Below are 27,453 nucleotides of genomic sequence, written 5' to 3' on the forward strand. Positions count from 1 at the left end.
ATAGTCTGTCTAGATCTAATACGAGTATCTAAAACACTTTTGACTGTCCTTTAATAGGCGAAGAGAATTTAGAAAAGTTTACTTCTAACAATTGAGGGAAATCCTGGCGAATTACAAAAACAAAAAGGGAAGCAATGAGGTGCCTTTATTTGAAAAGAAGAAAAAAATGACACGTTTTAAGTTGTGTAACTACAAAATCCCATGCAATATAGTAAACCCGTGTATATTTATATTTACAACTGCCTTGCTTTCTAAACACACTCGAACACTCAGTTCTGCTCATCATATCATGTGAATCAATACCCAGAACCTTTGTTGCTAAATATACATATTTGAAACTTTTTGTAGAACCAGTGTAGGTATTTTCAGGTCTCCTCGCTCTTCACCGGAGTCCAATTATTCGCCGGAGCCGACCTCTTCCTCGCGTGCGAGAGGTACCCAATAACATACCCCAAGAAAGCCCCAATCAGCAAAAGACTCCCTATCTTAACAAACACGGGGAAAGTCGACTCAACCTCCTCGGCCTCGTCACCATCACCATCACCAACGATATCTTCGTCTCCATTGACGACTCGCCCCGAAGCGAGGATCACGACCTGGTCGTGGACCTCACCGTCGTGGTTCCCGACGTACGAGAAGGTGAGCTTTTCCCGGGTGGCGACGAGCCGGGTGTACCCGAATTCCCCTCCGCGGTACACGGACCGCTCGGGCTGAGGGAAGATGGGAAGGTCGGGATGGTCGGGCCTCGGCTCCCATATCGGCTGCCAGTCCTGCCCGGCCATCCCGATCACCGCGTGAACCGGGAGCCCCTCGCCGCAAGTGAAGTTGCTCATCGGGCAGAACCGCTCGTAGCGGTGGACGTGGCCCCAGAGGGCCAGAGTGACGCGATTCTCGACGAAAACGGGCTCGAGGCTCTCTCTGAGGCGGGTCGTGAACGGGGCGTCCCTGAGGTTGCTGCTCGTGGTGTACATCGGGCGGTGGCCCTGGACCACCACGAAGGGGCGCCTCGTCCGGTCGACCGAGCCCAGGTCGCGGACGAGGAACTCGCGCTGCTCGCTCCCCGGGAGGAAGTCGGTCTCGGTGGAGAAGTAGACGAAGTGGACCGGGCCGAGGTCGAGGGAGTAGTAGAGGTTCCGGGTGGGCGGGGCCCGCGCGCCGGCGGGCTCGGGCATGTGGAAGCGGAGGGAGTAAGGGATGCCGCACTCGCCGCCGGAGTCCCTCCCGTAGATGGGGCGGGCCCACTCGGGGCGCCAGGGCTGGGCGGGCCAGTCGTACTCGTGGTTGCCGACGCAGACGTGGTAGGGGACGCGGGACGCGATGGGCTCCACCTGGCGGAAGAACTCGTCCCACACCCAGGCGTAGCCGCGGGCGTAGCTGATGTCGCCGATGTGGGACACCATCGACGCTTTTCCGCTCCCGAGGCCTCGGACGTCTCGGAGGATCCACTTGACGGTGGAGAGGCTCTCGTCCTGGGTCCGGATGAAGGTCCGGTACGGGGTCGCCACGCCCATGTCGCCGAACATGAACGCCGTTATCTCGTCCGACGACTCGAAGTCCGGATTCGCGAAGCTCTGCGTCTCGCTCCACCCGCCCGAATCGCTTCCCACCTGTTTTCATTTCTCCAAATGAGTTTTTTTTTTTTTTTCCTCAGGGGCTAATAATAATATCTATCTACCATAGAAACCGAACCTAAGGAGATAAATGTGCCGAACTAGTGTAAAGATTCAAACTTTAAGCCAAAACAATCATAAGAACCCAAAATACTACATAAAATTGATAATCAATGCTTGGTTTATTCTACCAAGGAAAAACTAGAATTTCAAGGAATATGAAAATTTGAAGGAAAATGAGAGTCAAAATCAAAACTAGCAAGAGTACGTACTACTAAATCTGTAATAGAAAAGGAACTAGCAAGAGTCCCAGCTGTAAAAACTGTGAACCTAAGGAGTTAAATGCATCGGACTAGTGTAAAGATTCGAACTTTAAACCTAAACACTGATAAGAACCCAATAACTCTTCATTTTGATTCAAACTTAAATGGCTTGGTTTGGAACAACTGGATTCTCTATAAAAAAATAAAAAATAAAAAATTGAGAATTTGAAGGGAAATGCGAAAGTAACAAGGAAAATTGGCGTCAAAATCAAAATTGAAAAATTTGAAAGAAGAAAACTGAAATTTTCTTGTTATTTCCTCTTTTTTGCTTGGACGTGTATAGAAAATTTGATGGAAAAAAAACAACGATAAAAACTGGAAAATAAAAAAAAGTGTCAGCATAAGTAAAACGTGAATTTCGTTAGATTTTGATTTTCCTCGCCATTTATCAATGTATTTATCCTTTAAAAAAAAAATAAAAAAATCCAACACTCAAACAAGACGAGGAAATGAAATTACTTCAAGACTCCTGATTTTTATCCTAAAATTAAGCGATAGAGAGAGAGAGATCATAGAAGCTGACCTGATAGTAGTACATGACTCCTTTCTTCAAACCAGTCATAACAGCGTCGTGAATAAACCCCGGATCTCTCCACCCCACGCTCTCGTTCGCCGGCGCGTGGCACATATCCTCCCTCTCGTACCTCCTCACGCGCGCCACCGCCTCCAACTCCCCCACCGCGTCCACGCGCTCCCCGTACCTCACGCGCCTCTCCCCTCCGTCCTCCGTCACGAACATGACCCTCATCTCGTCCTCCCTCCCCGTGTACGCCACGTGGATCTGACTCGGCCCTCGACCAGCCCTAAATCCGACTCGACCCGATTCCGCGGCGAGCCGGGCCGTCCCGGGGAGCGGGTTCTTATCGTGGTCCATCTTCTTCGGGTTGACCTCCGATCGAGTCCACCGGAAGATTCGGAAGGCGTACTCGGACCTCAGGTCGGTCAACGGGAGGGAGATTTGACCCGACCCGGACTGCCACGTGGCGGAGGAGGATAGGAAGAGGTAGCCGATGAAGTCGTCGTGGGTGGAGTTCGGGGGAGAGTAGATTCCCAGCCAGTCGAGGTCGGAGGGGTCGGCGATTCCTGACCATTGGATCTGCACGGAGTCGCCTGATCTGGACAGAGTTGTGGTGTTCAGACTGATCGTGACTTTCTGCTCCGTCGAGGCGGCGAGGAGAGAGAAGAAGAGGAGGCAGAGGAGGAGGACCATGGTTGCTTACCGTGCAGTCGACGAGTGAGAGAGGCTCTTCGTTCAAGGGGAATCTGTGAATATGGTGGTTGATGGACTTCTTTCCATTATTTTTTATTTGACGTGTAACATTGTCTTAATGAGGTTTTGGAGGTTTTTTAGTATTTTATTTATGTACGGGATTATTGTTTAGATTCTCTATAATTTGGGCGTAATATTTATTTTCTATGTGTTTTTTAAGACATATTTGTGATATTACTAGTTAAGATGTATTTGGAGCTTTGTATTCTGACAACTATGGACGATTATATAAATGTCATTTCCAATTAGGTGTCTTACATTGCTTGCTTAATATAACTGATATTTTCGTGAAGTAATGTGGTACCTTCTATTGTTTAATAGAAATTATCATTTTCGTTAATTTTTATTAATTAATTAAAAAATCAAATTTAAATAATAAATTAAAAAGACTCAAATTTTAAAAGAATATACTAATATCTAAAATGAATTTTATATTTATTAATAACTTTACAATAGTTATAATTTGAAAGTTTATATCAAAATTATCAACAAAATCAATGTTCACAAATGTTTCTTGAACGGTAGGTGTCTCGACCATTTCGGATTTCAAACTCTGCCATCGATCATCAATAATACGACCCGAGCTACTAAATGCGTACTCGAACGACACTACTGAAACCGGGATCGAATGCACATCTCGAGCCATCTTGGATAAGATCGGAAACATGTTTTTGTGTTGCTGTCACCATGTCAGCAAGTTGAGGTCGTCTTGATTCATGGAGGCAAATTGTTGAGAGGTGTATAGCGCGATCTCGTCGAGTTTAGACGTATCTTGAGTGGTTGGGGGCTGTGGTGACGATCTTGGAGATGAAGTTCTGCCTCTGGCAAAACGACTATAGTGTAAAATGAAATAGGGATGAAAGTGTAAAAAACGGTAAAAATTTTCTCCAACATTCATTTTCTTCTCCAACATCCACTTTTTTCTCCAACGTTCATTTTTTCCCCCAACGGCTCAATCGCCTGCCCGTGACTTCCGACAAGCTTCATGCCATTTCCGACACCTGTCGAAACGCCTGCTGCCGCTTTTGTGCTTGTCTGTACATGGAAATTTTCGTGAGTCACAATGAGCACAAGGAAGCCCTTCCTTTCGTGTGCTTCCGACCCGATTTCTAGGATGAACTCTGAGTGAATCGATACTGTAATAATAATATGACATAATTTTCATCTTTGTTCCCTAAACTATAGCACATGTAACAAACTCTATCCTACCTTTTTTGTTTGTTTCAAAACATGTTTTCCGTCAAATATTTAACAGAATGTAAGGGTAAAATTATATTTTCATTTTTTTTATCATTATTAATATTAAAAATAAATATTTAAATCATATTTTCATTTTTTAAATTATTTTTAATATTAAAATTAAATATTTTATATAATTTACTCTCTCTTTGTTTTTTTTAAAACACAAACAGACGAACAATATAATTTTTCAAGGATAATTAAACAAAAAAATGGAGTCATTAATTCGAAGTGTTAAGGTGTTTTTTTTATAAGCAATCATTTTTCTATGTATGTTCAAGAGAGAGAGAGAGAGAGAGAGAGAGGATGTTTTAAATTTTTATTAATCAATATGTATATATTAATAATAGTATTTTTATTAATCGTATATATTAATAATAGTATTAATCAATATGTATGTATTAAATTTTTTTTTCGACACTGATAGTCTTGCAAAATGGTGTTTGCATTGGTCACCGCTCCCGGGCTCATCGGGATATTGACAGTCTCTCGTGTCATTGGGTTAAGAGTTCGTGGTGGTGGAAGTTGCGATGGTGGAATTTGTGGTGGTGCGGAAGGTCGTAGGATTGGTTCTTCGAGGATGATGAATCTCTCATTCATATCTTCAATCAAACCTCAGAGAAAATCAAAATTCCATAGTCAGTCGTCGTTGTTTCAGTCGTGAAACATTTTTTTTTTCTTTTTCTCTTTTTTGTTTTCTTTTTCTTTTCTCTTTATTTTTCGGGAGTTTTATTTCTTCTAGAATTGTTTAATATAAAAAAAGAAGAAGAAGAAGAAGAAGAAGAAGAAGAAGAAGAAGAATACAAACCAAAATTAAAAGAAATAAAAATAGAAGTAAAATTAAACCTTGATAGAACTAACCTCTTATATCACTTGATATGAACTCACCAGATGGATTTATTGGAGTTCATATTTTAACGGACCGTCTATCGGAAAGTTCGGATATAGACAAAGTTTTCGTATTTGAAACTTTTGAATTGAGATGGATCGAATGGTACCACAATAGATTGCGGAATCCTCGTCGATGAATCGGACGAACGCCACAAGTATTTCGAGCGTAACTTTTTATAAATTCTAGAACTAAGAGAATCTTCTCCAAACACACAAACGCACTTTTTATTTCTTTCAAATATGTCCACATACTTGAGCTTACAAAATTATGTATAGAGAAGATAACTTTCCCTAAAAACATCATACATATTCTAACAACCACAAATTAATTAACAAAATAAAACCTCAAAATATTATCCCATGAGGTTAATTGAAAAATTCGAATAAATGCACGAGAGGTTACGTACAGACTTAAAGAATGACAAGAACAAAAAAAAAACAAAAAAACAAAAACAAAAACAAAACAAAACATACCAAAAAGAAATAAATAACTTAAACGTCCAAAATAATGTTATTGAAGCTATGGACTTTCTTCTTCACTTTTGATGTCCTCATCAATAGCTATTTTTTGTATTATAATATAAAATTAAATTATTCCCCTCATTTTCTATGTGTTATCCGTTTGATAATAGAGTTCGGAAACTAGATAGTCACTATATCTTAATTATTGAGAAAACTATAATTACGAATATACAAAACTTCTCAATAAAAAACATAAATAAAACAAAGATAGAACACATAAGAAATCCCAAACTGTCAGAGTATATGTGAACCAAGATGAACTAAATGATTTTTTTTTTTTGAGGAAACGTGGTCGGTGCCACGAAATATCATAAATGCCCTCACGTATGGCGGAGGAAAACCGTGGTTACAAAGATAAGAATGAAACAGAAACCAACGGTAAAGAAAACAGAAATAAACTCAAACAAACAGGGCCCTAGGAGGCCGTGCGAGACCTCAACGCGCGATCATCGGCCCTGATGGCCTCTTCCGAACAAGGCGGGACTAAACCCAGCCAGGTCGAGGACGAGTGATGGTTAACCGCATAGCGCGCTAGATTATGCGCTGCAACATTACAAAGACGAGAAATATGCATAATGCGAAAAACCTCAAGCTCCCTCACCTCTCTGGAGATGCGGTGCAGGATCGTCCCAAGCTCAGTCGCAGGCGTCACGCCCTCATCGATCATCCTCACCACCCCCAAGCAGTCCGACTGGATCTCCGCTCTCCTGCCACCGACGCTGCGAACTAGCTCTATGCCCTGGAGGACAGCATACGCTTCCGCAAGCTAGGGGGAGAACCCCCTAGCCAGGAAAAGCATCTGCGAGGCGATCACCTCTCCGGTGTGGTCTCGAACTATACAACCGACACTGAAGCCTCCACGGTCGCGAGCGAGTGTCGCGTCGACGTTAATCGAGAGGGTCCCGTCCCTAGGGGAGGTCCATCTGGGGGTCGTAGTCACCCTCGTGCTCGTCGGAGTCTCCTCAACCATAGCCGCTCTGTACTCCTCGAGGAAGCTCACCGTCCACTGGACTAGCTGTGGCTGGCTCCAAACTGATCTCCCGGCCAAGACATTGTTCCTGTGGTTCCAAAGTTCCCAAATAATGGTAATGAAAAGCTCATGGAAACGAACCTCGAGGGTCTCCGTCGCTCTGAGGATAGCGTCGAAAACATCGCCGTCTCTGAAAGGCGGAAGAATGTGGCCGAAGCCCACCTCTTTCCAGACTCTCCTGCTCCACCTGCAACCCCAAAACGCGTGGAAAACAGTCTCTCTCGCCTCCTGACAGACAGGGCAGCTGTCGTCAGAGGTGATCCTCTTCTTGGCTAAGACTGCTCTGGCCGGGATCTGGCCTAAACAGACTCGCCAAAAGAAGAGTTTCACCTTAGGAGGAACTCTCAGCTGCCAGAACTTCGTCCACCACTTCTCCATCACCGTCGGATCTGAAGAGCTGGCGACCGGAGTACTGGCTCTCTCCATCGCGACACGGAAGCCGCTCTTGACGGAGTACTCTCCGTTCTCAGTGAAATGCCAGCGACGCACGTCAGGAGTACCCTCACCACCACACGGAATGCTCAGGATCGCCGCAGCGTCCTCCTCTCTGAACATCGCTGTAATAAGATCGACGTCACTCGTTTATGCTCATGTTCATGTAATTCATATCTCCCTAGCTATTAGATATAGATTCGTAATTTTCCAACAACTAAACATTGAAAATATACTTGCAAAAGAATATAATGGCTTCTTTAACAAATCATATTAAGCGGCCATGGATACATAGTAATAGACTTGACTGTATTTTAGGTAGATATGCAACTTTTTGACCAAAAATATGGCTCATCTGCTTTTGCTGAGATGACAAGCAAACAAGCAATGGGAGAAAAATAAATGTCAAGTTTTGTAACAAGAATAGAGAAGGACTTTTATCCTAAAGTACGTGAAAGCTAAAGAACCAAAAAAAAAAAAAAAATCAAAAAAAAAAAGAGAGGGAGAGAGAGATCACTTTGTAGCGTCAATTCAACGTCATGTAAATAAATCTAGAGATTAAAATCAAAAGCCCAAATCGTTTTAAACGGGCCAGAGAAATGGACTAGGCCTGTTATGTGGAGTCCAAATCATCAATTCAAAAGCCGTGAGCCCGTGACTATTTTTTTTTGGAAAATTGCCAAAAGTAGGACTAAATTAAGGCAAAATTCCATTTTCCTATTTTTTTCAAAAATTTACCAAACTAGGACCGGTCAAATAAAAGTCAAATGAGAGATACACAAAAATCTTCCTATTATACCATCATACTAATTACCAACCTACAATCTTTCCCAATAAAATCTCTTATTTTTTCTAACTCTTTCTATTTTCCCGCTCATCCCATCGAAAAAACGATTTTTTTTTTTTATTAGTCCTAGTTTGGTAAATTTTTGAAAAAAATAGGAAAATGGAAATGTCCCTTAATTTAGTCCTAGTTAAGGAAATGTCCCCTTTTTTTTTTTTTTTGGTGTGTGTGTGTGTATGTGTAGTTGTCGTGTGTATTGTGACAAGTTGTAATATATATTTCATTTATAAAGCTGCTGGTACTAAAAGCAACCTCTAACTATGAGTCAAATAGTCGTTTCTGGAAGTTGTTTTAAATGATGAACGAACGTATTGCAATCAGGCAAATATACCTTGTTCTATCATTCTAGTTCCTATTGTCACTATCACAATGACAACTCTTTAATCTTCAAGAGGTAAATTGACCAAACACAAGTGATCAAAAGCTTCACCAAAAATGACACAAAATCAAGCTTAAATAGTTGGGAACATCATTTGATCGATGCAATGGAAACTAAAAAGAACACATTGTCTACACTCTCCGCTCAAGGGTTTACTTTTACCTTACTATATAAAATATGCATAGTGTTATATCCGGGTTTAAAACATATTCATGGACATAATTAGTTTTGGCTTAATGGTCTTAAAATCCCCACCGAATTTTTTTTTTAATTTTTGTTATTTTTTTGTCATTTTACGCATAAACATTTCATGCTAATTCCCCTATAGAAATTCACCTAGCCCCCTAAATTTTATGAAATTTTATAACTGGCTCCGTCCCTGATCATAGTAGTGCTCAACGTGTAAAATAAAATCCAAGTTAATGACCAAAATGACTATTAATCGAGAAATGTATAGTTCGTCAAAGCAGCAAACAAATACAATGATAACTCGTCGAAGCAGCAAATTAAGTAAAATAAAACTAGCCAATTAGAGTAAAAAAATACAGCCATAATAGTGAAATAAGTGTTGAATTCACAAACTCGATGACTAATTACAGAGAACAGCAAGAAAGCGCAAACGTGGCTGAATTTTTGCAAGACGACTATAAAAATATTAATTTAAACAAGAAGAACGAGATCTCTCATTTTTTAAAAACTCGTTAGAGTTTTTAAATATAATTTATTTTGTCATTAAGTTAAATTACTCTATTTTTAGAAAGTCTAGTCTAAGATGATCCCTTTAAAAAAAAAAAAGATCAAGTCGAGCAAGTACGGTAAACTTTGATTTCATAATGGTATTTCAAATATTATTGTACATATAGTGAAAGTGTGAAAATTTATGGATATTAAATGTATAAACATTTAAAATATTTCAGGTGGTCCATAATATATATATATATATATATATATATATCTTATGTATATATATCGTATGTATATATATATCAGGTGGAAATGAAAAGAATAAAAATAATAGAGGTGGTGATTTGACTTCCTTGAATTACACTTCAACAAATACGTGACACTCTTTTATTTTCGAAATAGTACTTTGCCGACCACTCGATGCCAATATTTGTGATAAACTGTAATGACCAATTATAACCTCTCTCTATTCTATTCGTTCATGTGTCTCTCGCTTCGCATTAATGCTCTTCCTTTCTTTTTCATTTTTCTTATTTTTATTTTTCGTTTTTCTCTAACTAGCTAACACAACTCTCATTTCTCCATTTTCTATTATACCCAAAACCCCCTTTTTCCCGCTCTCTCTCTCTCTCTCTCTCTCTAAAAATCACACACAATGAAGAACTCTCTTTCTTCACCCAATACCAGAAGAACCGATCGTCGATTCCGGCCAGTACCAAACATCCACGTGGCTCTACTTCTAGTCTTTCTCCTCGTAGCTTCGTCATCAAGAACGTGTCGTTGTCTCTCCAACCCAACGACAAGAACGACGTCGTTTTCAAGAAACAACCACAATCATCACCACCAACGGCCTTGCGACTCGTTCTCTCACGAGAAAACTCGTTCTCTGTGCGAACGGTTCCACGGAATCAGCCCACACAGCAACCACCGGCCTCATCTGATATCTCCACCGCCGCCGCCGCCGCCGCCACCGTCGGAGATCGACCCGAGATACGGCGTCGAAAAGAGGCTCGTTCCTTCTGGGCCAAACCCTCTTCACAACTAAACTTATATATCAAGACCAAGAAGAAGAAGATCTAAAGTGAGAAATTGTTACATTCGCTATTATTTTATGTCTATGTCGTTTTTTGGGGGGTTTCTTGGCAATCTTTGCTTACATTCCAAGTGCTGAAGCAGATGCCAAGAGAGAGCGATATACATATATATATATATATATATATATACATATATATAGTATAGATAATATATATAGTTGACGTGGTGTTTAGTATGATATATATCTTCTTGAAATTGTACTATTTAATTTTGATATATATATATATACGTATATCTAGCTAGGGCTACATTGATATTTTCATGCTTGTTTTTTTAGTCCCAAATCCATGCAGTCAATATATGGAAATGGGATTCGCTATTTTTTCATAATTTTAATTGAATTTTGTCCTTTCTTTAAGTTGTGTTCAGTTTTTGCGAATTTTGGTACATTTTGGGTTTAGCTTAATTCAAAGGAAACCCATGAGTTTAATAAATTTGTAGCAGTTAATCGATCGCCAAAAATATTCAGTAGCTAAAAATAAGATATCTTCTTCTTTCTTTCTTAATAATTTATTAAGGAGGACAAGGTGGACTTTTCCTTATGCGCACTACTCATGTATGTTGAGTCGTTTTGCAATCTGCATTAAATATGAGATGTCGTGGACTCGTGTATTGTAGTAATCGTTGTGAAGTTCAAATTCACAAGTTACGCAAATATTTAATACAAGTTAATTCGACAGTATCTCTTTTTTTTTTTTTTTGTTTCGTTCTCTTTGTTTTGCAATGCAGTCCTGTAACATTCTCTGTGTGTGTGTTTTTTTTAATTCCAACATAGAAAAACCAAGAATATGTAATTTTGACTAAATTATCTAAATCTATTACATATGATATACAGATAGTGACTCTGGCTTAGAAATTATGCGCACGCTAAAATATAAAAGCAGTGCTATAAGTGATTGCCTTTTCTGATACAATGGGACGCTTTTAATTTATTCATTAACTAGCTGTTTGTTGATTTACCTGTATCGGATAATTCACTACAAATAAAGAGAAAATGAGATGAGATGGAAATGGAAATTGCTTTTGTTATTGGAACTACAGCATGGACTTTGTAGACAAAATTTGGAATAAAAAAAGAATAGTCTGACCGGGTTTGTATTGTAAAAGAGAAATTTACGTCTAATTAATCCTTGGGATTTTAAAATTAGACAAATTTTTGCCCTGAAAATAGCGAGAGCGACGTTAAGAATTTAATGCTAAGGTTAGTGAAATCCGCATATAGATTGAACTTGCACCGTCACTCTCCAACAATGGAATAGCTATGATTTTAGGAAATATAGTTTTAAATATGTTTACATATATGACCTTAATTAATCCTTCATCTAAGAAATCGAACCTCTTTGCTTGCTTCTAGAAAAAACAAAAACTAGGCGGATCGGATTTTTTTTCTTTTCTTTTTGAGAAGCGGTCGATCGGATTTAAGTATATAATTAAATTCATATATTAATTATAACTTCTTTTAACCACCTTATTAATTATAATTGGTGTTGGAAAATGGTATTAAAGTTGAATTTATTGATCATATTAATCTATGTGACAATAATTTGCGTGAGACCCACACACGTTGCAACACAGATACAAATCCTTTGTATTAGTTTGTCAAATTTAGAGCAATGATAAATGAGAATTTTATGTTCAACTTCAGTGTGGTCCGATGTAAACATGGATTTATAAAGAAAATAGGTAAATGAGATATGCTGAATTAGAAGACAAGCCAATGTGATAGAAATTATATGAGAATCAATTTTCTTAAGAGTACGTTTAGAATTTGAAAAATCAAACGGGAACAAAAATACATTTTTTTATTTATTTCTTTATTTTTTTTTTTTGGTTGAGAAAAGTTTGAGGAAAAAAGTATATCAAAATTTGAGATTTCATTTTTCGTTTAAATATGTGTATAAAATAACGGATTTTGGTTTTCTCATGTAACATATACGTGATTTTATTTATATCTGTGAACTTAGCATGTACGATTTAAATAGTTAAAAGTTAACATAGATAGAAAGGATATGGATTAAGTTACAAAAGAGTCATATAAATTGACCGGAATAAGATTCCATTGATGACCGAAGAGTTATGATAAGACTACGAATTTGACGAATATTATTACCAAACAAAAGAGACAAAGGTTCAAATTAGATGATAAAAATGTCTATTTATTTATTTATTTTATCAAGTAACAGTTACAAAATAATCATAATAATCATCTTATCCGTGAAACTATTCCTAAGACCAAGGTCTCTGACCCCCCATAGCGAATGGCAAGGGTTTCGACAAAATCGGGTTAAAAAGGTACGATTTCTTTGGTAGCTCAAGAGGAAAGGACTTTGTTCGAGTATTTTTGGAACAATAAGCATCGTAGAATACTTAAATCGTGTTCATCTTGACTACGACAACATCCACATTATTGACGATGACTTCGTTGAGATAACATGTCATAGACTTTATGTTGAGTGAGCTAAAGCTCTTTTTGATGAAGGATGATCATTGGTTTGGCAGAGCTCGTCGATGATGTAGGACCAGTGTTGGAGCTAAAAACTAAAGTAGGGAGAGAGAGGGGGCAAATTTTTAAAAAAAAATATAGGAGGCAAATTTGAAAAAATCATATAAATTTGAGTAAAAAAATATAAAAAAAACGTTAATTTTTTTTTTTTTTTTTTTTTTTTTTTTAGTAAAAATTACAATTTTTGATAGTTTAAGAGGGCATTTGCCATTTTTTAACCCAAAATAGCTCTGCCCCTGAATAAGACCCCTTTTCAATGATGAATCGTGGGTCGGGTCATTGATGAATTTTTTAGGAGGATTTTACATTGGTAGTTCCATTTTATTTTACTAACAAATTTTGATTTTAGGTGCAAGAAATGGCCTAGGCTTAGGCCTAGTCGAAGCAAATTTTAAAAAATAATATAATAATAATTTTTTTTTTAACTTCAAAGTTACGGAAAAAATTTGTGGCTAGAAGCTGAAAAATGTAATAATCCAGGGTCATTTTAAAACAACTTCCTTTATATTTTTTTTATTTGGAGGTACCGAGTACCGACTAAAACAGACAGACAAGAAGAAAAAAAATCCAATTCCATGTTTCGCATTTACGCGTTTTGTTGAGTAGCCACTGAGAGCTCGAATTCACACTCACACTCGCAGAGATCCCAAAACCCACACAGATCTGAGAGGATCTCAACAATGGCGGTTCGATCTCCCTCTCTCTCGTTGCTCTGCCTGATCATCTTCGCCGCTCTGCCTCTCTTTCATGCCGCCAAAACCCTCAAACGCGACGGTCGGTTTCTCGTCGATCTCCTGTTCTCTCCGTCGTCGTTTCTGTTGCTATCCACTCATTTCTAGGGTTTCGTTTTTACTTTTTCTAATTTGCAGTAAAAGCTTTGAACGAGATAAAGGCCTCGCTCGGATGGAGAGTCGTTTACGCCTGGGTCGGCGACGATCCTTGCGGCGACGGCGATATTCAGCCGTGGTCCGGCGTCACTTGCTCCACCCAGGGCGATTATCGCGTCGTCACCGAATTGTAAGCACTTCCGAAGCTCGGATTTCTTGAAAAACAAAAACAAAATTCCTTCTTTGTCGGATTGGATTGTCTGAATTTGGCAACGATGTTAAGAAGCAGAAGAAAAATGAAGGTTCTGAATATTTTTGTTGATTGTTTTTTCTTTTCTTTTCGGCATTGCAGGGAAGTTTATGCTGTGTCAATTGTCGGTCCTTTTCCAACGGCAGTTACGAATCTATTGGATCTCACTAGGCTGTAAGACATTTGCAAAATCTTTGCTTTGATCTACGCTTGTTTATTTTTCCAATAACGACCACAGTTATTAGATTCCCAAGTATTTTGGGAAATGTCCGTTGATGTATTTCTACATAGCCCAAAGTGAAGAGAATCTTACACATTGTGTAGTTGTCTTAAGTAGCTTATTACTTGGAACCGATCATGACGATGAGTGTTATTTTGCTCTGCGACAGGGATCTTCATAACAACAAGTTGACGGGACCGATTCCAGCTCAAATCGGACGGTTGAAGCGTCTCAAGATACTGTATGTGAATATTATTTCGGTGTCACTAATTTATGCAACAGGGCTTTAGTTTGTTTCGTTCTATTATTTACCGATGTGGTCGTGTTCCCAGTAATTTGAGGTGGAATAAGATGCAAGATGTGATTCCTCCCGAAATCGGCGAGCTGAAGAGTTTAACCCATTTGTGAGTTAGTTACCTTTTTCTCATATGATATAATCGCTTGTCGTGTGTATTTTGGATTCTATAAAGCTATGTGCTTATTTCTTCAGATACTTGAGTTTCAACAATTTCAAGGGAGAGATTCCCAAGGAGCTTGCTAACCTTCCCGAGCTACGCTATCTTTATCTGCACGAAAATCGTTTGATTGGGCGAATTCCAGCAGAATTGGGCACGCTACCGAAATTGCAACACTTGTAAACATAAATCCCTTTGCGCACTCATTTTAGACTTTGAAAGAATTTCATACCCGAATACTAAAGTCTCTCTGTGTACTGTCAGGGATGTGGGTAACAATCACTTGGTGGGTACGATAAGAGAGCTCATTCGCGTTGAGGGCTGCTTCCCGGCTCTTCGCAACCTGTATTTTCAATTCCATCCAATCCAGTTTCACTACCGATCACTTGCGTTTATTCCTTATCATTGAGGACTAATTTCAAGTAATTTTTTTTTTCTTTCTATGGCGTGCAGTTACTTAAATAACAACTACTTTACCGGAGGAATTCCATCACAGCTTTCAAACTTGACGAATTTGGAAATTTTGTAAGTTCTTTATGCCATCCGCAAGAAAGAAAGAATAAGCAAAAGGAAAATAAAAGTTAAATAAATCATCCTTTTAGATTTGAGATAATTATTGGATTCATTTGCTTTTTTGGGGGCTACAGGTACCTATCCTACAATAAGATGTCCGGGATAATACCATCTGAGATTGGTCGTATTCCCAAATTAACGTATTTGTAAGTTTCTTGTTTGTAAGTGGTATGTTTTAGGAATATTCTCATCAGTTTCTTCTTTTTGGAATCATTCAGAAGAACTGACTTCATTTATCATGTTTTATGTGTAGTTTGGGTCTACATGCTATATTCCTGTGTGTAATTTTTTAGTTCAGAAAATATGACCGCTACCTGAATTTTTTTCTTAAGGTACTTGGATCACAACCAGTTTACTGGAAGAATTCCTGATGCCTTCTACAAGCACCCATTCTTGAAGGAAATGTGAGTGTCGGTCAACTTGAGGCAATTAGAGCACTTGAATTTTGCAGGGAATTATGGATAGATTTATATCTGGTGATCTCTTTCTTGTAGGTACATTGAAGGAAACTCGTTCCGTTCAGGTGTGAAACCAATTGGCTCTCACAAAGTTCTGGAACTCACTGACACTGATTTTCTTGTTTAGTTTCCGTACCACTTTTTTTTTTTTTTTTTTTTTGGCACGTAAGCTTGTAATTGAGCTTAGCGTTCTATCCTTGGTAAAGAAATGTAAAATTTTACTCGTCTTCGTGGTTAAAATCATTCTATTAATGAACTGTTATAGGTTTGTGATTCCAGTTCGATAAGGTTTAACTGTATAAATATAGAGGAAGTCCTGGAAAAAACTCATTGGCCTGATGGCCAATATAAACATAGCCATCGGCTTATAAGTTATAGTAGTCATTTTTAGTGACTTGAAAATTCTCTATGATTAGCTTATTGCTAACAGAAGTCTAGATAGCAACAATCAAGAAGTGGTATTGGTGAAGGACTTGCAGTAAAATTACTCGGGTTTTGCACGTTTAAGGGTTGGATATTTTTCAATTTTTTTTTTTTTCAAAAAATAATTCACCAAGGAGTTAAATGCCATAAAAAGTAATTGAGTTTTTCGTTGTCAGTTGTTGTCCTTCGTCCAATTCAAAGTTGATATATTTACTTTCGTTCTGATTTTTGCAGGTTTGTTTTCTTCTACATTTTGCAGAATATTTGAAATTCCGTTTTCTTTCTTTCCACTAACCAAGAAATTGCTCTTGAAACCGGTGAAATTTCAGAAACTCCGGTAAATATTTGATATAGGCATTTTAAAAAAAAATTAATTTGCAGGCGCTTTCCTTGACCGCTGGCATTTCCGTTGAACGACACCGTCGACCAATATTCGGCAACTGAATCTTCACTTTTAACTCTAAAAAAAAGGAGTAAAGTAGCTAGAAGTGTTTATTGATCTTTTGCAAAACAGAGTAAATTTCGTCCAAGTTCCGGCGAATCTTTCTCTCCGGCGACAAACTCATGAACAGCCCCGAAGATCTCGACAGAGCTACACCCCGGAACCTTCTCCACATCCCTGCTCCTCATCAGAGTCCTCATTCTACCGGCACCGCCCACTTCCCCGGAAATCGCGTACAGATTCGATAGCAAAACATAAGACCCGCTCTCGCAATATTCCGAGCGCCCCAAAAGCCTCTCCGACGCAATCCCCGCCAGACCGCCCCGCCCGTGCTTCATGCAAGCCCCGAGAAAGGCCCTCCAACACGACTCGTCCTTCGACGGCTCGATCTCAGCCACTCGTTTCGCCTCTTCCAATAGCCCCGCCCGGCCCAGAAGATCGACTATACACCCGTAGTGCTCGCTCTTTGGCTCGATCCCGTACACTCTACGCATCCTCTCCAACACCCTCAAGCCCTCGGATATCAAGCCCGCGTGGCTACACGCGGAATAAACCGCGATGAAAGTGACGTCATCGGGCCCCACGCTGGAATTTTCCATCTCGCCGAAAAGCTTGAGCGCGGATCCTCCGCGGCCGTGCGCGGCCAAAGCCGAGATCATCGCGTTCCAGCACGCCGTGTCCTTGATCGGCATCTCGCGGAAGATCTTCTCGGCCGAGTCCAAGTCTCCGCACTTTGCGTACATGTCGATCAGCCCGGTCCCGGATCGGACGGCCCTCGACAGCCCTAGCCGATCCATCCGACGGTGGATCCAGATCCCGAGTTTCAGTCCCCCGAGATGAGCGCAGGCGCAAAGAGCGCTCGCGAAAACAGCCTCGTCGGGCTCGATATCCGTCTCCGATTGCATCGATCGGAACAACGAGAGAGCTTCCTTGAAACAGGCATTTTGAACATACCCAGATATCATCGCTCCCCAAACCGCCTTATCTCTCGCCGGAGCCACGTCGAAGAATAGCCTGGCTCTCTCAACCTCGCCGACTTTTCCGTACCCGGAGATCATAATCGTCCAGGAGACCAAACTCAATTCAGGCATTTCGTCGAACACCTTCCCCGCACTTTCCATATCCCGAAACTCAACGTACATGGCAAGCAGAGAGTTCCCCACGAAAATGTCGAACTCCAGACCCGATTTCAACCCTTGCCCATGAACAGACTGGCCATGGAGAGAGCTCTGAAGCCTAGCGCAAGCCTTCAAGACGTACGGGATCGTGTAATTATCGCAAACCACCGTGCCGATTCTCAGCATCTCTCTGTATAAGTTGACGGTTTGGGCGAGTTGATTGTGGAGCAAGAAAGCCTTGAACATGGTGTTCCATATGCAGATGGTGGGATTTTGGATGTGTCGGAAGAGATTCCAGGCGTAGGAATGGCTTCCTCTTCGTGGGTCTGAGCAAAAGGCCAAGACTCTGCTCAGAGCGAATTTGTTGGATCCGAGACCGACTGTGAAGAGCAGAGAGTGTGCTTGTTTCAGGTGTTCCATGGTTTTGCATTTCTCCAAGAGTGAGAGACATCTGGTAGTCGCAGAGTGTGCTGACATTGATGAGAGTCATTCACATAAGTATGTGTAATTTTTATACGAGGAAAATGAAAAGAAAAATCCCCTTAAAAAAATGAAAAGGAAAAAAAAAAAAGAGAAAATGTGTCGAGAAGAAACCCCAGAATCGAATATGTTGAAAAAAAAAAAGGAGAGAAAGAGAAGATGGACTCGAATCCTTTTCAAAAAAAAAAAAAAAAGACGGACTCGAATTTATGGAGCAAGGTCTCTGACATCTCCAATGTGATGCATTTTGCATCAGTGAGATTTCACTCCAACCATATCTATAATTTGATGCACTCTCTATATTTGCATCTTATTTTTTATTTATTTATTTGTTATTTGCATCTTATTTCGATGATCCAAATATAGATCATCACTATTCATAGATGTATAAACTTTTTTTAATACCAAAACTTTTAATAATTCTATTATTGATCCTATTTGAATTTATAGTTAAAATTTTGTCCTTTATGTATATAATTTAATAAAACTGTTTAAATTATTAAATATATATTCTAAAATACTTCAATTTAAATACAACTCATACATTAACAAAAAAAATACTACAATTAACCCACAATTCTTTCTTATATAAAAAAAACCACAATACTACATAGATAATTGAAATAAATATAACAAAGGCATTAAAAAAAAAAACTACTACAATCAAACCACAATACACTACATAGACTATTGAAATAAAAATATCAAAGACAAAAAAAAATTATCAATGCAAACTGGGCAAATGAATCCCGGCCATTAGATTAGATTTTCTTATCTCTTTTTCCACCGTCTGATTGGATTTTTTTTTTTTTATCTCTTTCCTGAATTATTTTATGATGGCTCATGATCATTCAATGCAAACTAGACAAATGAATTCCGGCCGTTAGATTGGATTTCATTATCTCTTTTTCCACCGTCTGATTGGATTTTCTTATCTCTTTCCTGAATTATTGTCTGATGGCTCATATGATCATTCAATGCAAAGTAGACAAATGAATCCCAGCCATTAGATTGGATTTTCTTATCTTAAGATAGCAATGTTGGATTGGATTTTCTTATCCATAAATGCTATTATAAAACTAGGTAGCTACACCTCATAAACATATCTCATTTTCACTCCACCATTCGCTCTTAATCATTATATCTCTCCATTTCCTTCTCTAGAAAATGAATCAAGATTCATCCTCCTCCGATGATGATGATGATTACACCATCTCCACCATTGATTTGGAAGAGTTTGATATTTCACACCAATTGATACTTAATTTAATTAATAGAAATAACAAACCCTCCAACCAACAAAACATCCAACCATTTATTTGTTCGACGACTACTTCGCTGAAATCCCTCGATTCAATGATCGTATATCGATTCAATGAAGATCGTGAAGTTGCTGATCGTATTGCATGATATAATGACAACGTGCATTATTTTGCATAACATGATAATTGAAGACGAGCGTGATTTACATGCCCCAATTGAAGAAGTGATCGGACCACCTCCTGAAGTAGAAATGGTGGTAGATGAAGACATACGGTTTCAACAATTTATGAGCAGATATCGACAAATTAGAGATAAAGATGCACATTTTTCATTACGTGATGCACTGATAGATCATTTGTGGGAATAATATTCAACTTCTTAAATGTAGTGTTTTGGTTTATGTATTTTGTTTTGGCGTGTATCTTTTTATTATTAAAATGTAATGATTTGGTTTATGTACTTTCTTGTCAATTAATAAATTGGCATGTTTGATGTAATAGAGCCAAATTTTATTTCATGTGTTTTTATACATAAAATTAAATCACATATACAAATTTGGTGATATGAAAAAATAATTATTTTGGGCAAATTTGTTAAATATAAAAGTAGTATAGTAAACTGTAATTTTAAGAAAATTCAAGTGGGAAAGAATATACCCAAAATATTTTTTAAAGAGATGTAAAATAGAGATAGGTTGAAGTGGAAAAACACTGCTTACTGATGCAAAGATGCATTTTAGATCAAAATTTTGCATCATGGTTGGAGATGCTCTTATAATTTACTCCCTAAAAAAAATTATAATTTATCATGATTTACCTAATCATTTTTCAATTATATATATATATATATATATATATATTATTTTATTATTAAAAATGTATATTTATTGATAGCCTCCTCCTTATTTTTATCTGAATCTTATTTAAAGATACAAATCACTAATCGTTAATGGTCCATTAAATATATAGTCATATTTACACTTTTACATTGTTATATAAACAATCTTTCGTAAATACTAAGTAAATGATCACGCACATGTATTTATACGCGTAAATTAACGTAAATACCCACATTTTTATTTCAATAAAATGGCAAATCAAGAATAACACATCATGTTTGTGGCATTATACCTAGTTAAAATGAAAGTGTCAATATAGGTAGTTACCTAATTATATGTATTATCAATACGGCCAATAGATATATAATCACATTTACATGTATGATTTGCAATTAGCCAACATTTAGTAAATATTTGGTAAATAGCCATAAAAATAATATTTACTAAATGTATTTACAAAATCAGAAAAACAAACCTGAAAACCGTAAATCATCCACACGCTAAATCGTAATCATTGTGGCTATTTATCAAATATTTACTAAAAATTGGATATATATCAATCTAAAAATATAAATATGATTAATTTTCTAATTATATTGGAATTTTTATAAATTTATCTATTAATTATAGTATTTTATAGTATACTAACGGTACGGTATTGATGAATTTATCCTTGGTCATTTATTATCGTCGTTTCTGGTACAAAAGTATCCCTAAAGATGAAAATAATAATCAGTAAAAAGGAAAAAATTTGAGAAATAAAAATAACAAAAAATTAGCAAAATAACCAAATCAAACCTTTAACATTGCTAAATAGCCAAGGTTTTGTAAATACTAAGTAAATAGCCATGCTGATGACGTGGCCCAATAATAGGTTTTTTTATTTCCGAAAATTGCCCATGTGCGTTTGAATTTTGAATTATATATTTGAATTTTCGGATTAAATTTTTTCCCGAAAATTTTTGAATTGTTTTCCTGATATAGGTGTGAACATGATTTAGTCAATTTATGATTCCCTTTATTTTAGGAACTAAATGGACGTGGAAGTTGTAATTTATTTGTTTCTTTTTATATATTATATCTGTTATTTTCGGCCAGAAATATAGAATCCAGGTATTTTCGATTTTTAAGTATCACTCTCTGGCTTTGATATTTTCTGGAAATGTATGTAGCATTGTATTTGTATTTACATTGATTTACATCTTTGGCAGTTAATATATCATAACTGATTTACTGTTTCTATATTTACACAGGTTCATACTGTGTTACAGAGTTTATCCTAAGTCATTCAAATATTTTTTCTTGGCTCTTGGGGCTTCGGTCCATGGATTCCAGTATTGTAGGCCTGTTATTTCGGTGGATGGCACATTTTTGAAAGGGAAATCACATGGTACGTTACTTTTGATAGCTGGAGTTTTTGTTCTTGCCATGGTGAGTTAAGTGGTTATGCCCTGAAATTAGTGCACATTTGTTAATACATACTTACATTTTATATATGTAAATAAGTTAAGGCTACGAAAAATTCTGCAGTAAATATGCGTAAATAAACTCTACCAGATATCCAAATATAATAGTACTTAATATTTACACACATTTACTGTTCGTCGTTCCAGTAAATGGTTCGTCGGTTGTCTGAAAAATCGTTCCAGTTCGTCGGTTGTCGCCAATGGAGTTCCTGTTCGTCGGAGAGAGGAGATATTTTGAAAATATATTTGGGAGAGATTTTTTTCTTAATGGCAGATTGAATATTGGTGGAGAGATAATCGATAATTAATTGCAGTTATTACTTCCTCCATTTTCGTTTACACGTTAATTCTTTTTTTTTTTTTTTTTTTTTAAGTAAACCGTGAGCTTATGGGCGGGAAATGCCTGAGCTTTTTAGTAAATGTAGAAGTGTCTTAAATGATATCTGGCCATTTACTTAGTATTTACAAAACCTTGGCTATTTAGCAATGTTAAATGTTTGATTTGGCTATTTTGCTAAATTACCCTAAAAATAAATATATATTAAATAAGTATTTTATTCATCATAGCCAGCTCTCGTAGCTCAGTTGGTTAGAGCACCCGTTTAGTAAGCGGGAGGTCTTGAGTTCAACTCTCAACGAGAGCATAATCAATAGTCATACATATATTTTCCGTTCTGTCTTCTTTTAATTCTCGAATATATTTCATGATATGTCTGTTCCCCAAACAATCTGCAAAAAGAAGAAAGGCCGACGTGTTTTAAACAGGTATTGCATAATCCAATTCTACGAGTACGGCAATAAATTTACCATTTTCATGTTCTTAGGGTTTCAAGGATAAGGTATTTATCAGTGCTATTGCTATCAGAGGAAATGTTGTCCTTCAAGTCCCCTAGTAAACTTAGTAGAAGTAGTCTTTCTGCGACATTTCATATTCACCAGCTTAATTCATCAATGCCTACAAATTTGATCAGCTCCTTGATTGTGGACAGACTCTTTCGAGTATATCCAAAATGGTTTACAAGGTATAAAAATATCAATACCACTACTGATCATGTCGATATTTTAATTTTAATGAGATGTCGACTGATAAGTACCATATATTTCATAGTTATGAACTGATATACTAATATATATTTTAAACTACCTATATCAATTTTATCAATTAGAATTTATTGATATACCAATTAGCGATAAAATAATCTATAAAATAACAAAAAAATTAGGTAAATAATCACCTAAAACGTTTGGAATTGCAATATAGTCAACGTTTCGTAAATTTTAAGTAAATAACTATAAAGATGACGTGATCTCACTGCCCGCCTTGGGCTAAGGCGAGCTAGGCCCAGGCCTAGGGTCCCATATGTGAATGGGTCCCAAAAAATTTACACTTTTTGTCTATTTTAAGAAAATTTATATTTTTTACTCTAAAAATTTACACTTTTGACCTATTTTTTAAAAAATTTACATTTTTACCCTAAAATTTTAAATTTTTATTAGTATTATAGGGCCCCAAAATATTGAATCGCCTAGAGCCCCCGGTGAGTTTGGGCCGGCCCTGCGTGATCTAATAAATAAAAGTGGTTATTTACCTAAGATTCATGTTTGTAAATATATGAAAGTGGCTCTAAGATTTACGAAACGTTGTTATTTAGCAATGTCAAACTGTAAATGTGATTATTTACCTAATGGACCCATAAAATAATGTAGTAAAATTAAATATTTATCAATATATAAGATCAATTATTATTATTATTATTATTATTTTTTTTTTTAAAAGATCAAAATAGAAAAGTTGAGGAGTTTATCGTTTTTCTAGTAATTAATAATAATAATAAAAAAGAATAAATCTCAATTTTACCCCCTGAACTCGTACATTCGTTACATTTCGCCCCCTGTACTCGAAAATATTGCAAAACTCAACTCAGAACTCAAACACGTGTTACAAGGCCCCACTTCCGTAAGTATTTGGACGTTAAGTTTCACGTTTTGATGACGTGGCAAGATTTTAAAGGGTATAAGAGTATTTTCTATTATTCTAAATACTTTTAATCTTTAAATATTATTATAAGATATATTAATTGTTATTAAATAATTAAATATTTCTATTATTCTCTCTCTCTTCTCTCTCTCTCTCACTAGGACAAAAAACGTCATCCGGTGCGACGATTGTCACACCAAATACCTCATATGTCGCACCTAAAAGTTTATTAGGTGCGACAAAGTCAAAGTCCGTCGCTAATACCTTTAGGTGCGACATGTCGCACCTAATAGTCATACCTTTAGGTGCGACACTTTTTGGTGCGACATTGTCGCACCTAATGTTCAAACTATTTTCCTGCTAAATTGATAAAAATTGGCGGGTTATTCATATCGGGTGCGACGGTTATTCATATCGGGTGCGACATTGTCGCACCTAATAACATTCCCGCCATTATATTCGGTGCGACAATGTCGCACCGAATATGTTTTTTAAATTAAAAAAAATTACAAAATTAGAAAATTAAATCAAAATTCATTTAGAATTAAATAAAAATTAATTAACAAAATTCTAAAGTAATTAGAAATAATATTATGAAAATAGAAATCTTAAATAAAAATACAAATTCATTCTAAAAAGGCGAAAAAATTAATTCGTAATTTTTTTTCCTATAAAACTTATCGATAGTAGAATTCCCTCTACCGAATAAGTTGCCAGAACTTCGGGAACCGCTTCCGCGTCCTCGTCCACCACTGCCTAACGCGCTGCCGCTCATTCCGCCGCTTCTGTAAGGACGGTCTCGCAAGAAATCCATCGAACGAGGCGTAGAATCCGGCGTGGAACCTGGCGTCTGCTGATCAGTCCCACCTGGTTGCGATGCAGGCGGAGGTTGGGGAGTCGTGGGAGGCTGGTTGTGCATTTGGCTGAGGAAGGCGATCTGTTGCCGCATCTCTTGCAGCTCAGATTGTTGGGCATCCATCTGAGCTCGCGTCTCGGCAACCAATGGATCGGTCTGAGATGACGAACTTGAGGAGCTCGTATCTAGCGTTTGGGCAACACTCAGCGATGACCTTGGGATCGAAGGCCCTAACCGACTTCCCAGTCTCTGCGTACTCCCAAAACGTCGCGCATCGCGTACATCTCTGCATCTTCTTGGGAGATCACGGCGTTTCGCTCCACCGCTTGCCGCAAAATATCTATCGTCTGGGCGGTGATTTGATCCTTCACAAAAAAAACTTATTAGATAAGAATAATTTATATAATTAAATATAGTAAATAAAACAAATAACTTACGAATTGCGACTTCGCGTAGTCCGTCGTCCACGATCCCTTAGCGTCATGGTGTTTTTCTGACCATATCGCTAAAGCCGAGCCTATACTCCCATCTTCCCTTCGCTGTAACTTTTGAACATTAAAATATGAATCACATATATATTGCATATTAATATTAAGCGACTTACGTTCCTCGAGCGATGACCAAAAAAACTAAGCGACCCTTGTCTCGCTTTCGTCTACTTCATCTTCGAATTTTCCCGGTTGCGGACAGAATTCGCCTGCGAGACATAAATTTGTTAAGTTTAATATTAAGAAATTCAAATAACCATCGGAAGTTCAACTTATACCTTATGTTCCGGCGAGTCGAACGTCTCTATTGCTTTCAACAAGGCTTCCTGGTTATAGCCTTCGGGAGTTTCGTTTTTAGCGAGATCCTTACTCCCGCAAAATGTGTTGAAGAAGAGCTGCGACAACCTCAACTTCTGGCCACGGCGCATCCTCTTCACATCGCGAATGATAGCCATATCAATCTCGTTGCGAATAGGATCTGCAGGCATAAGCTCGCCAGTGTCGGGATGAGCGTAAACGAAGCGGTACTCGTTATGAATCGAGTTCATAAGAGCCGCCACACTCTGCGCAGGCACATGATTCCAGTCTGGGAGGTCGACTGGAATTGTACTCTTAATCAGGTTTCCTAATCGGTTTTGGAACGTCCCGATCAACGGATATTGCTCCCTGACCTCTTGGTAGAACGCCTGCGCAGTGTGATCGTAGCGAACTATGTTCGCTCCAGGGGTCCCAACACCAGCTCTTGCAGAAACGAGGCCAGTCGTTGGTTCCCGCTTCTTCCTCGGCATCTGCGGGGGATCACCTGAAGTAGACATCCTGCAATTGAGACTGAATCGTTACTATTCGAAATTTAGAGTGAATTATTATGAAATTGAGAGTGATGAATTTTTAGGAATTTGAGAGTGAATCGTTAACATTTGAAAGATTCGAGAGCGAATTTGTAAGAGTGAAAAAGAAATTGTGAAAAACATGTATTAATTTTGAAAAATGGTTAGAATTCGTTACATTATTGAAAGAATTAATTTTTTTTGACAAATACGTATTATTCTACCGAGAATTCGACAGAGTTTCCCTTAAAATATTGACTAACCAAAATCTGCAATTAAAAAAAAACACATATATAACAAACCAAGACTACCCTATTAACATACTAAATACTAAATCGAGCCTCCGTGGCTCGATCGCAATAAACTTTCAATATAATTACGTTAAATTTAACATGTTACTAACTCATTTTAAAATATAGTCATATCTATTACTAATTAATCTAACTAAATATGTTACTAATTAACTAATTAACCAAATTTTCAACAAATTGCAATCAAATTTAACGAACAATTTAACTAAACATATATCCATAAAACTAATTAGCAGGAGAAAAATATTAAATTAACTTAACTAATTAAATCAAATAAACATTCAAATTTCAAATTCAATTTTAATTTCAATTTAAATAAACTACTAAATAACAATTATATAAAAATTGTCACTAACCTTCGAGATAACGATGTCGGGGTTAAGGCTGATTACGTCGGGGCTGGACCGAGGGCGGTTCAATGGCGGCGGGTCGGGGTTGGGCCGAGGGAGGGCAGAGGTCGGGCCGGGGCAGGTCGGGCGGTGGCGGGGGGCTGGGCCGATGGAGGTTCAACGGCGGCGGGTCGGGGCTGGGCCGAGGGAGGGCCGGGGCGGGTTGGGCGGGCCGGAGCGGGTTGGCGTGCGCGGGGGGCGTAGACAGGAGGCGTATGTCGGTTGGGCGGGCCGGGGCGGGTTGGGAGGGCCGGAGCGGGTTGGCGTGTGGGGGGTGTGGACATGAGGCGTATGGCGGTTGGGCGTGCTGTTGTCAATGGTGCCCACAAGAAGAGTAGTAGTGTCTATTTATGTACATTTGATGTCATATAGTCTTACGAAGACTCTTGCTTGTAATTGCCTATCTATTCATTAATAAAGTTGAAACGTTCATTCATCCTTTCTTTGTTTGAAGCTTTATGATAAAACCTTAGTCTTTTAATCCATAAACAAACTTAACAACTTACGAAGAGACAAATGTAGATTTGCATGAACAAACTCTTCGTAGTTTGCTTAAAACGATATATTCGCAATCTTAGGGTCAAAGGACTATTGACCTCAGTATGATTGTTAGAAGAATCTATGATGTCTGGTTATGAGGCATTGAGAGTTGGAGACTCTATAGTTCTTCTAGGTATCTTCCGAAGATACTGAATTGACCAGTGCACTTCTAGAGACAATATAAGAACAAACCATTTAACCTCTTATGTCTCGAAGTCACTATGTATGAATTGCATCATGCTTACCTTAATCCTGAAATGAGACATGCCATTTCACACCTTAGTATTCTCATTTGAGAAAGTCAAAGTTCGGACTCACTATGTGATTCCGAACAAGGCCTATTGGTGAAGTACTAAGTTGTGAGTCTGTCATGAGTAACTTTGTGAAGTTCTCATAGATATGGAATTCATGTACAAGATTGCTGAAATG

At 37.9% G+C, this 27,453-nt stretch overlaps 3 protein-coding genes, 1 non-coding gene and 1 pseudogene across 4 annotated transcripts; 3 read left to right on the forward strand and 2 right to left on the reverse strand.

The window, feature by feature from the left end:
- Positions 1–126: 126 nt before the first annotated feature.
- LOC149402868 (putative inactive purple acid phosphatase 2) lies at positions 127–3,260 on the reverse strand. Its single transcript, XM_089609343.1, has 2 exons — positions 2,457–3,260; positions 127–1,607 (listed from the first exon to the last, which is right to left on the reverse strand). The coding sequence occupies exons 1-2, from the start codon at positions 3,141–3,143 to the stop codon at positions 366–368; spliced, it is 1,929 nt and encodes a 642-aa protein (XP_089465469.1). The 5' UTR covers positions 3,144–3,260; the 3' UTR covers positions 127–365.
- A 6,619-nt stretch (positions 3,261–9,879) lies between these two features.
- Positions 9,880–10,269, forward strand: CLE10 (CLAVATA3/ESR-RELATED 10). Its single transcript, XM_089608548.1, has one exon. It carries the CDS (start codon positions 9,880–9,882, stop codon positions 10,267–10,269), a length of 390 nt encoding a protein of 129 aa, XP_089464674.1.
- A 3,055-nt stretch (positions 10,270–13,324) lies between these two features.
- Positions 13,325–16,203, forward strand: LOC149402870 (uncharacterized). The gene is made up of 11 exons (XM_089609161.1): positions 13,325–13,596; positions 13,692–13,839; positions 14,002–14,073; positions 14,289–14,360; positions 14,452–14,523; positions 14,610–14,753; positions 14,839–14,919; positions 15,028–15,099; positions 15,222–15,293; positions 15,480–15,551; positions 15,642–16,203. Exons 1-11 carry the CDS (start codon positions 13,503–13,505, stop codon positions 15,730–15,732), a joined length of 990 nt encoding a protein of 329 aa, XP_089465287.1. The 5' UTR covers positions 13,325–13,502; the 3' UTR covers positions 15,733–16,203.
- Positions 16,204–16,312: 109 nt separating this feature from the next.
- On the reverse strand, positions 16,313–18,234 carry LOC149402871 (pentatricopeptide repeat-containing protein At2g20540 pseudogene; annotated as a pseudogene).
- A 3,971-nt stretch (positions 18,235–22,205) lies between these two features.
- Positions 22,206–22,279, forward strand: TRNAT-AGU (transfer RNA threonine (anticodon AGU)). Its single transcript has one exon. It is a non-coding gene; the product is annotated as a tRNA-Thr (tRNA).
- The last annotated feature ends 5,174 nt before the right edge of the window (positions 22,280–27,453 follow it).

Source organism: Urtica dioica, chromosome 3 (assembly GCF_054948205.1).
Source record: "Urtica dioica subsp. dioica isolate 48M chromosome 3, U.dioica_male_clone48M_v1_H2, whole genome shotgun sequence".
NCBI lineage: Eukaryota > Viridiplantae > Streptophyta > Magnoliopsida > Rosales > Urticaceae > Urtica > Urtica dioica.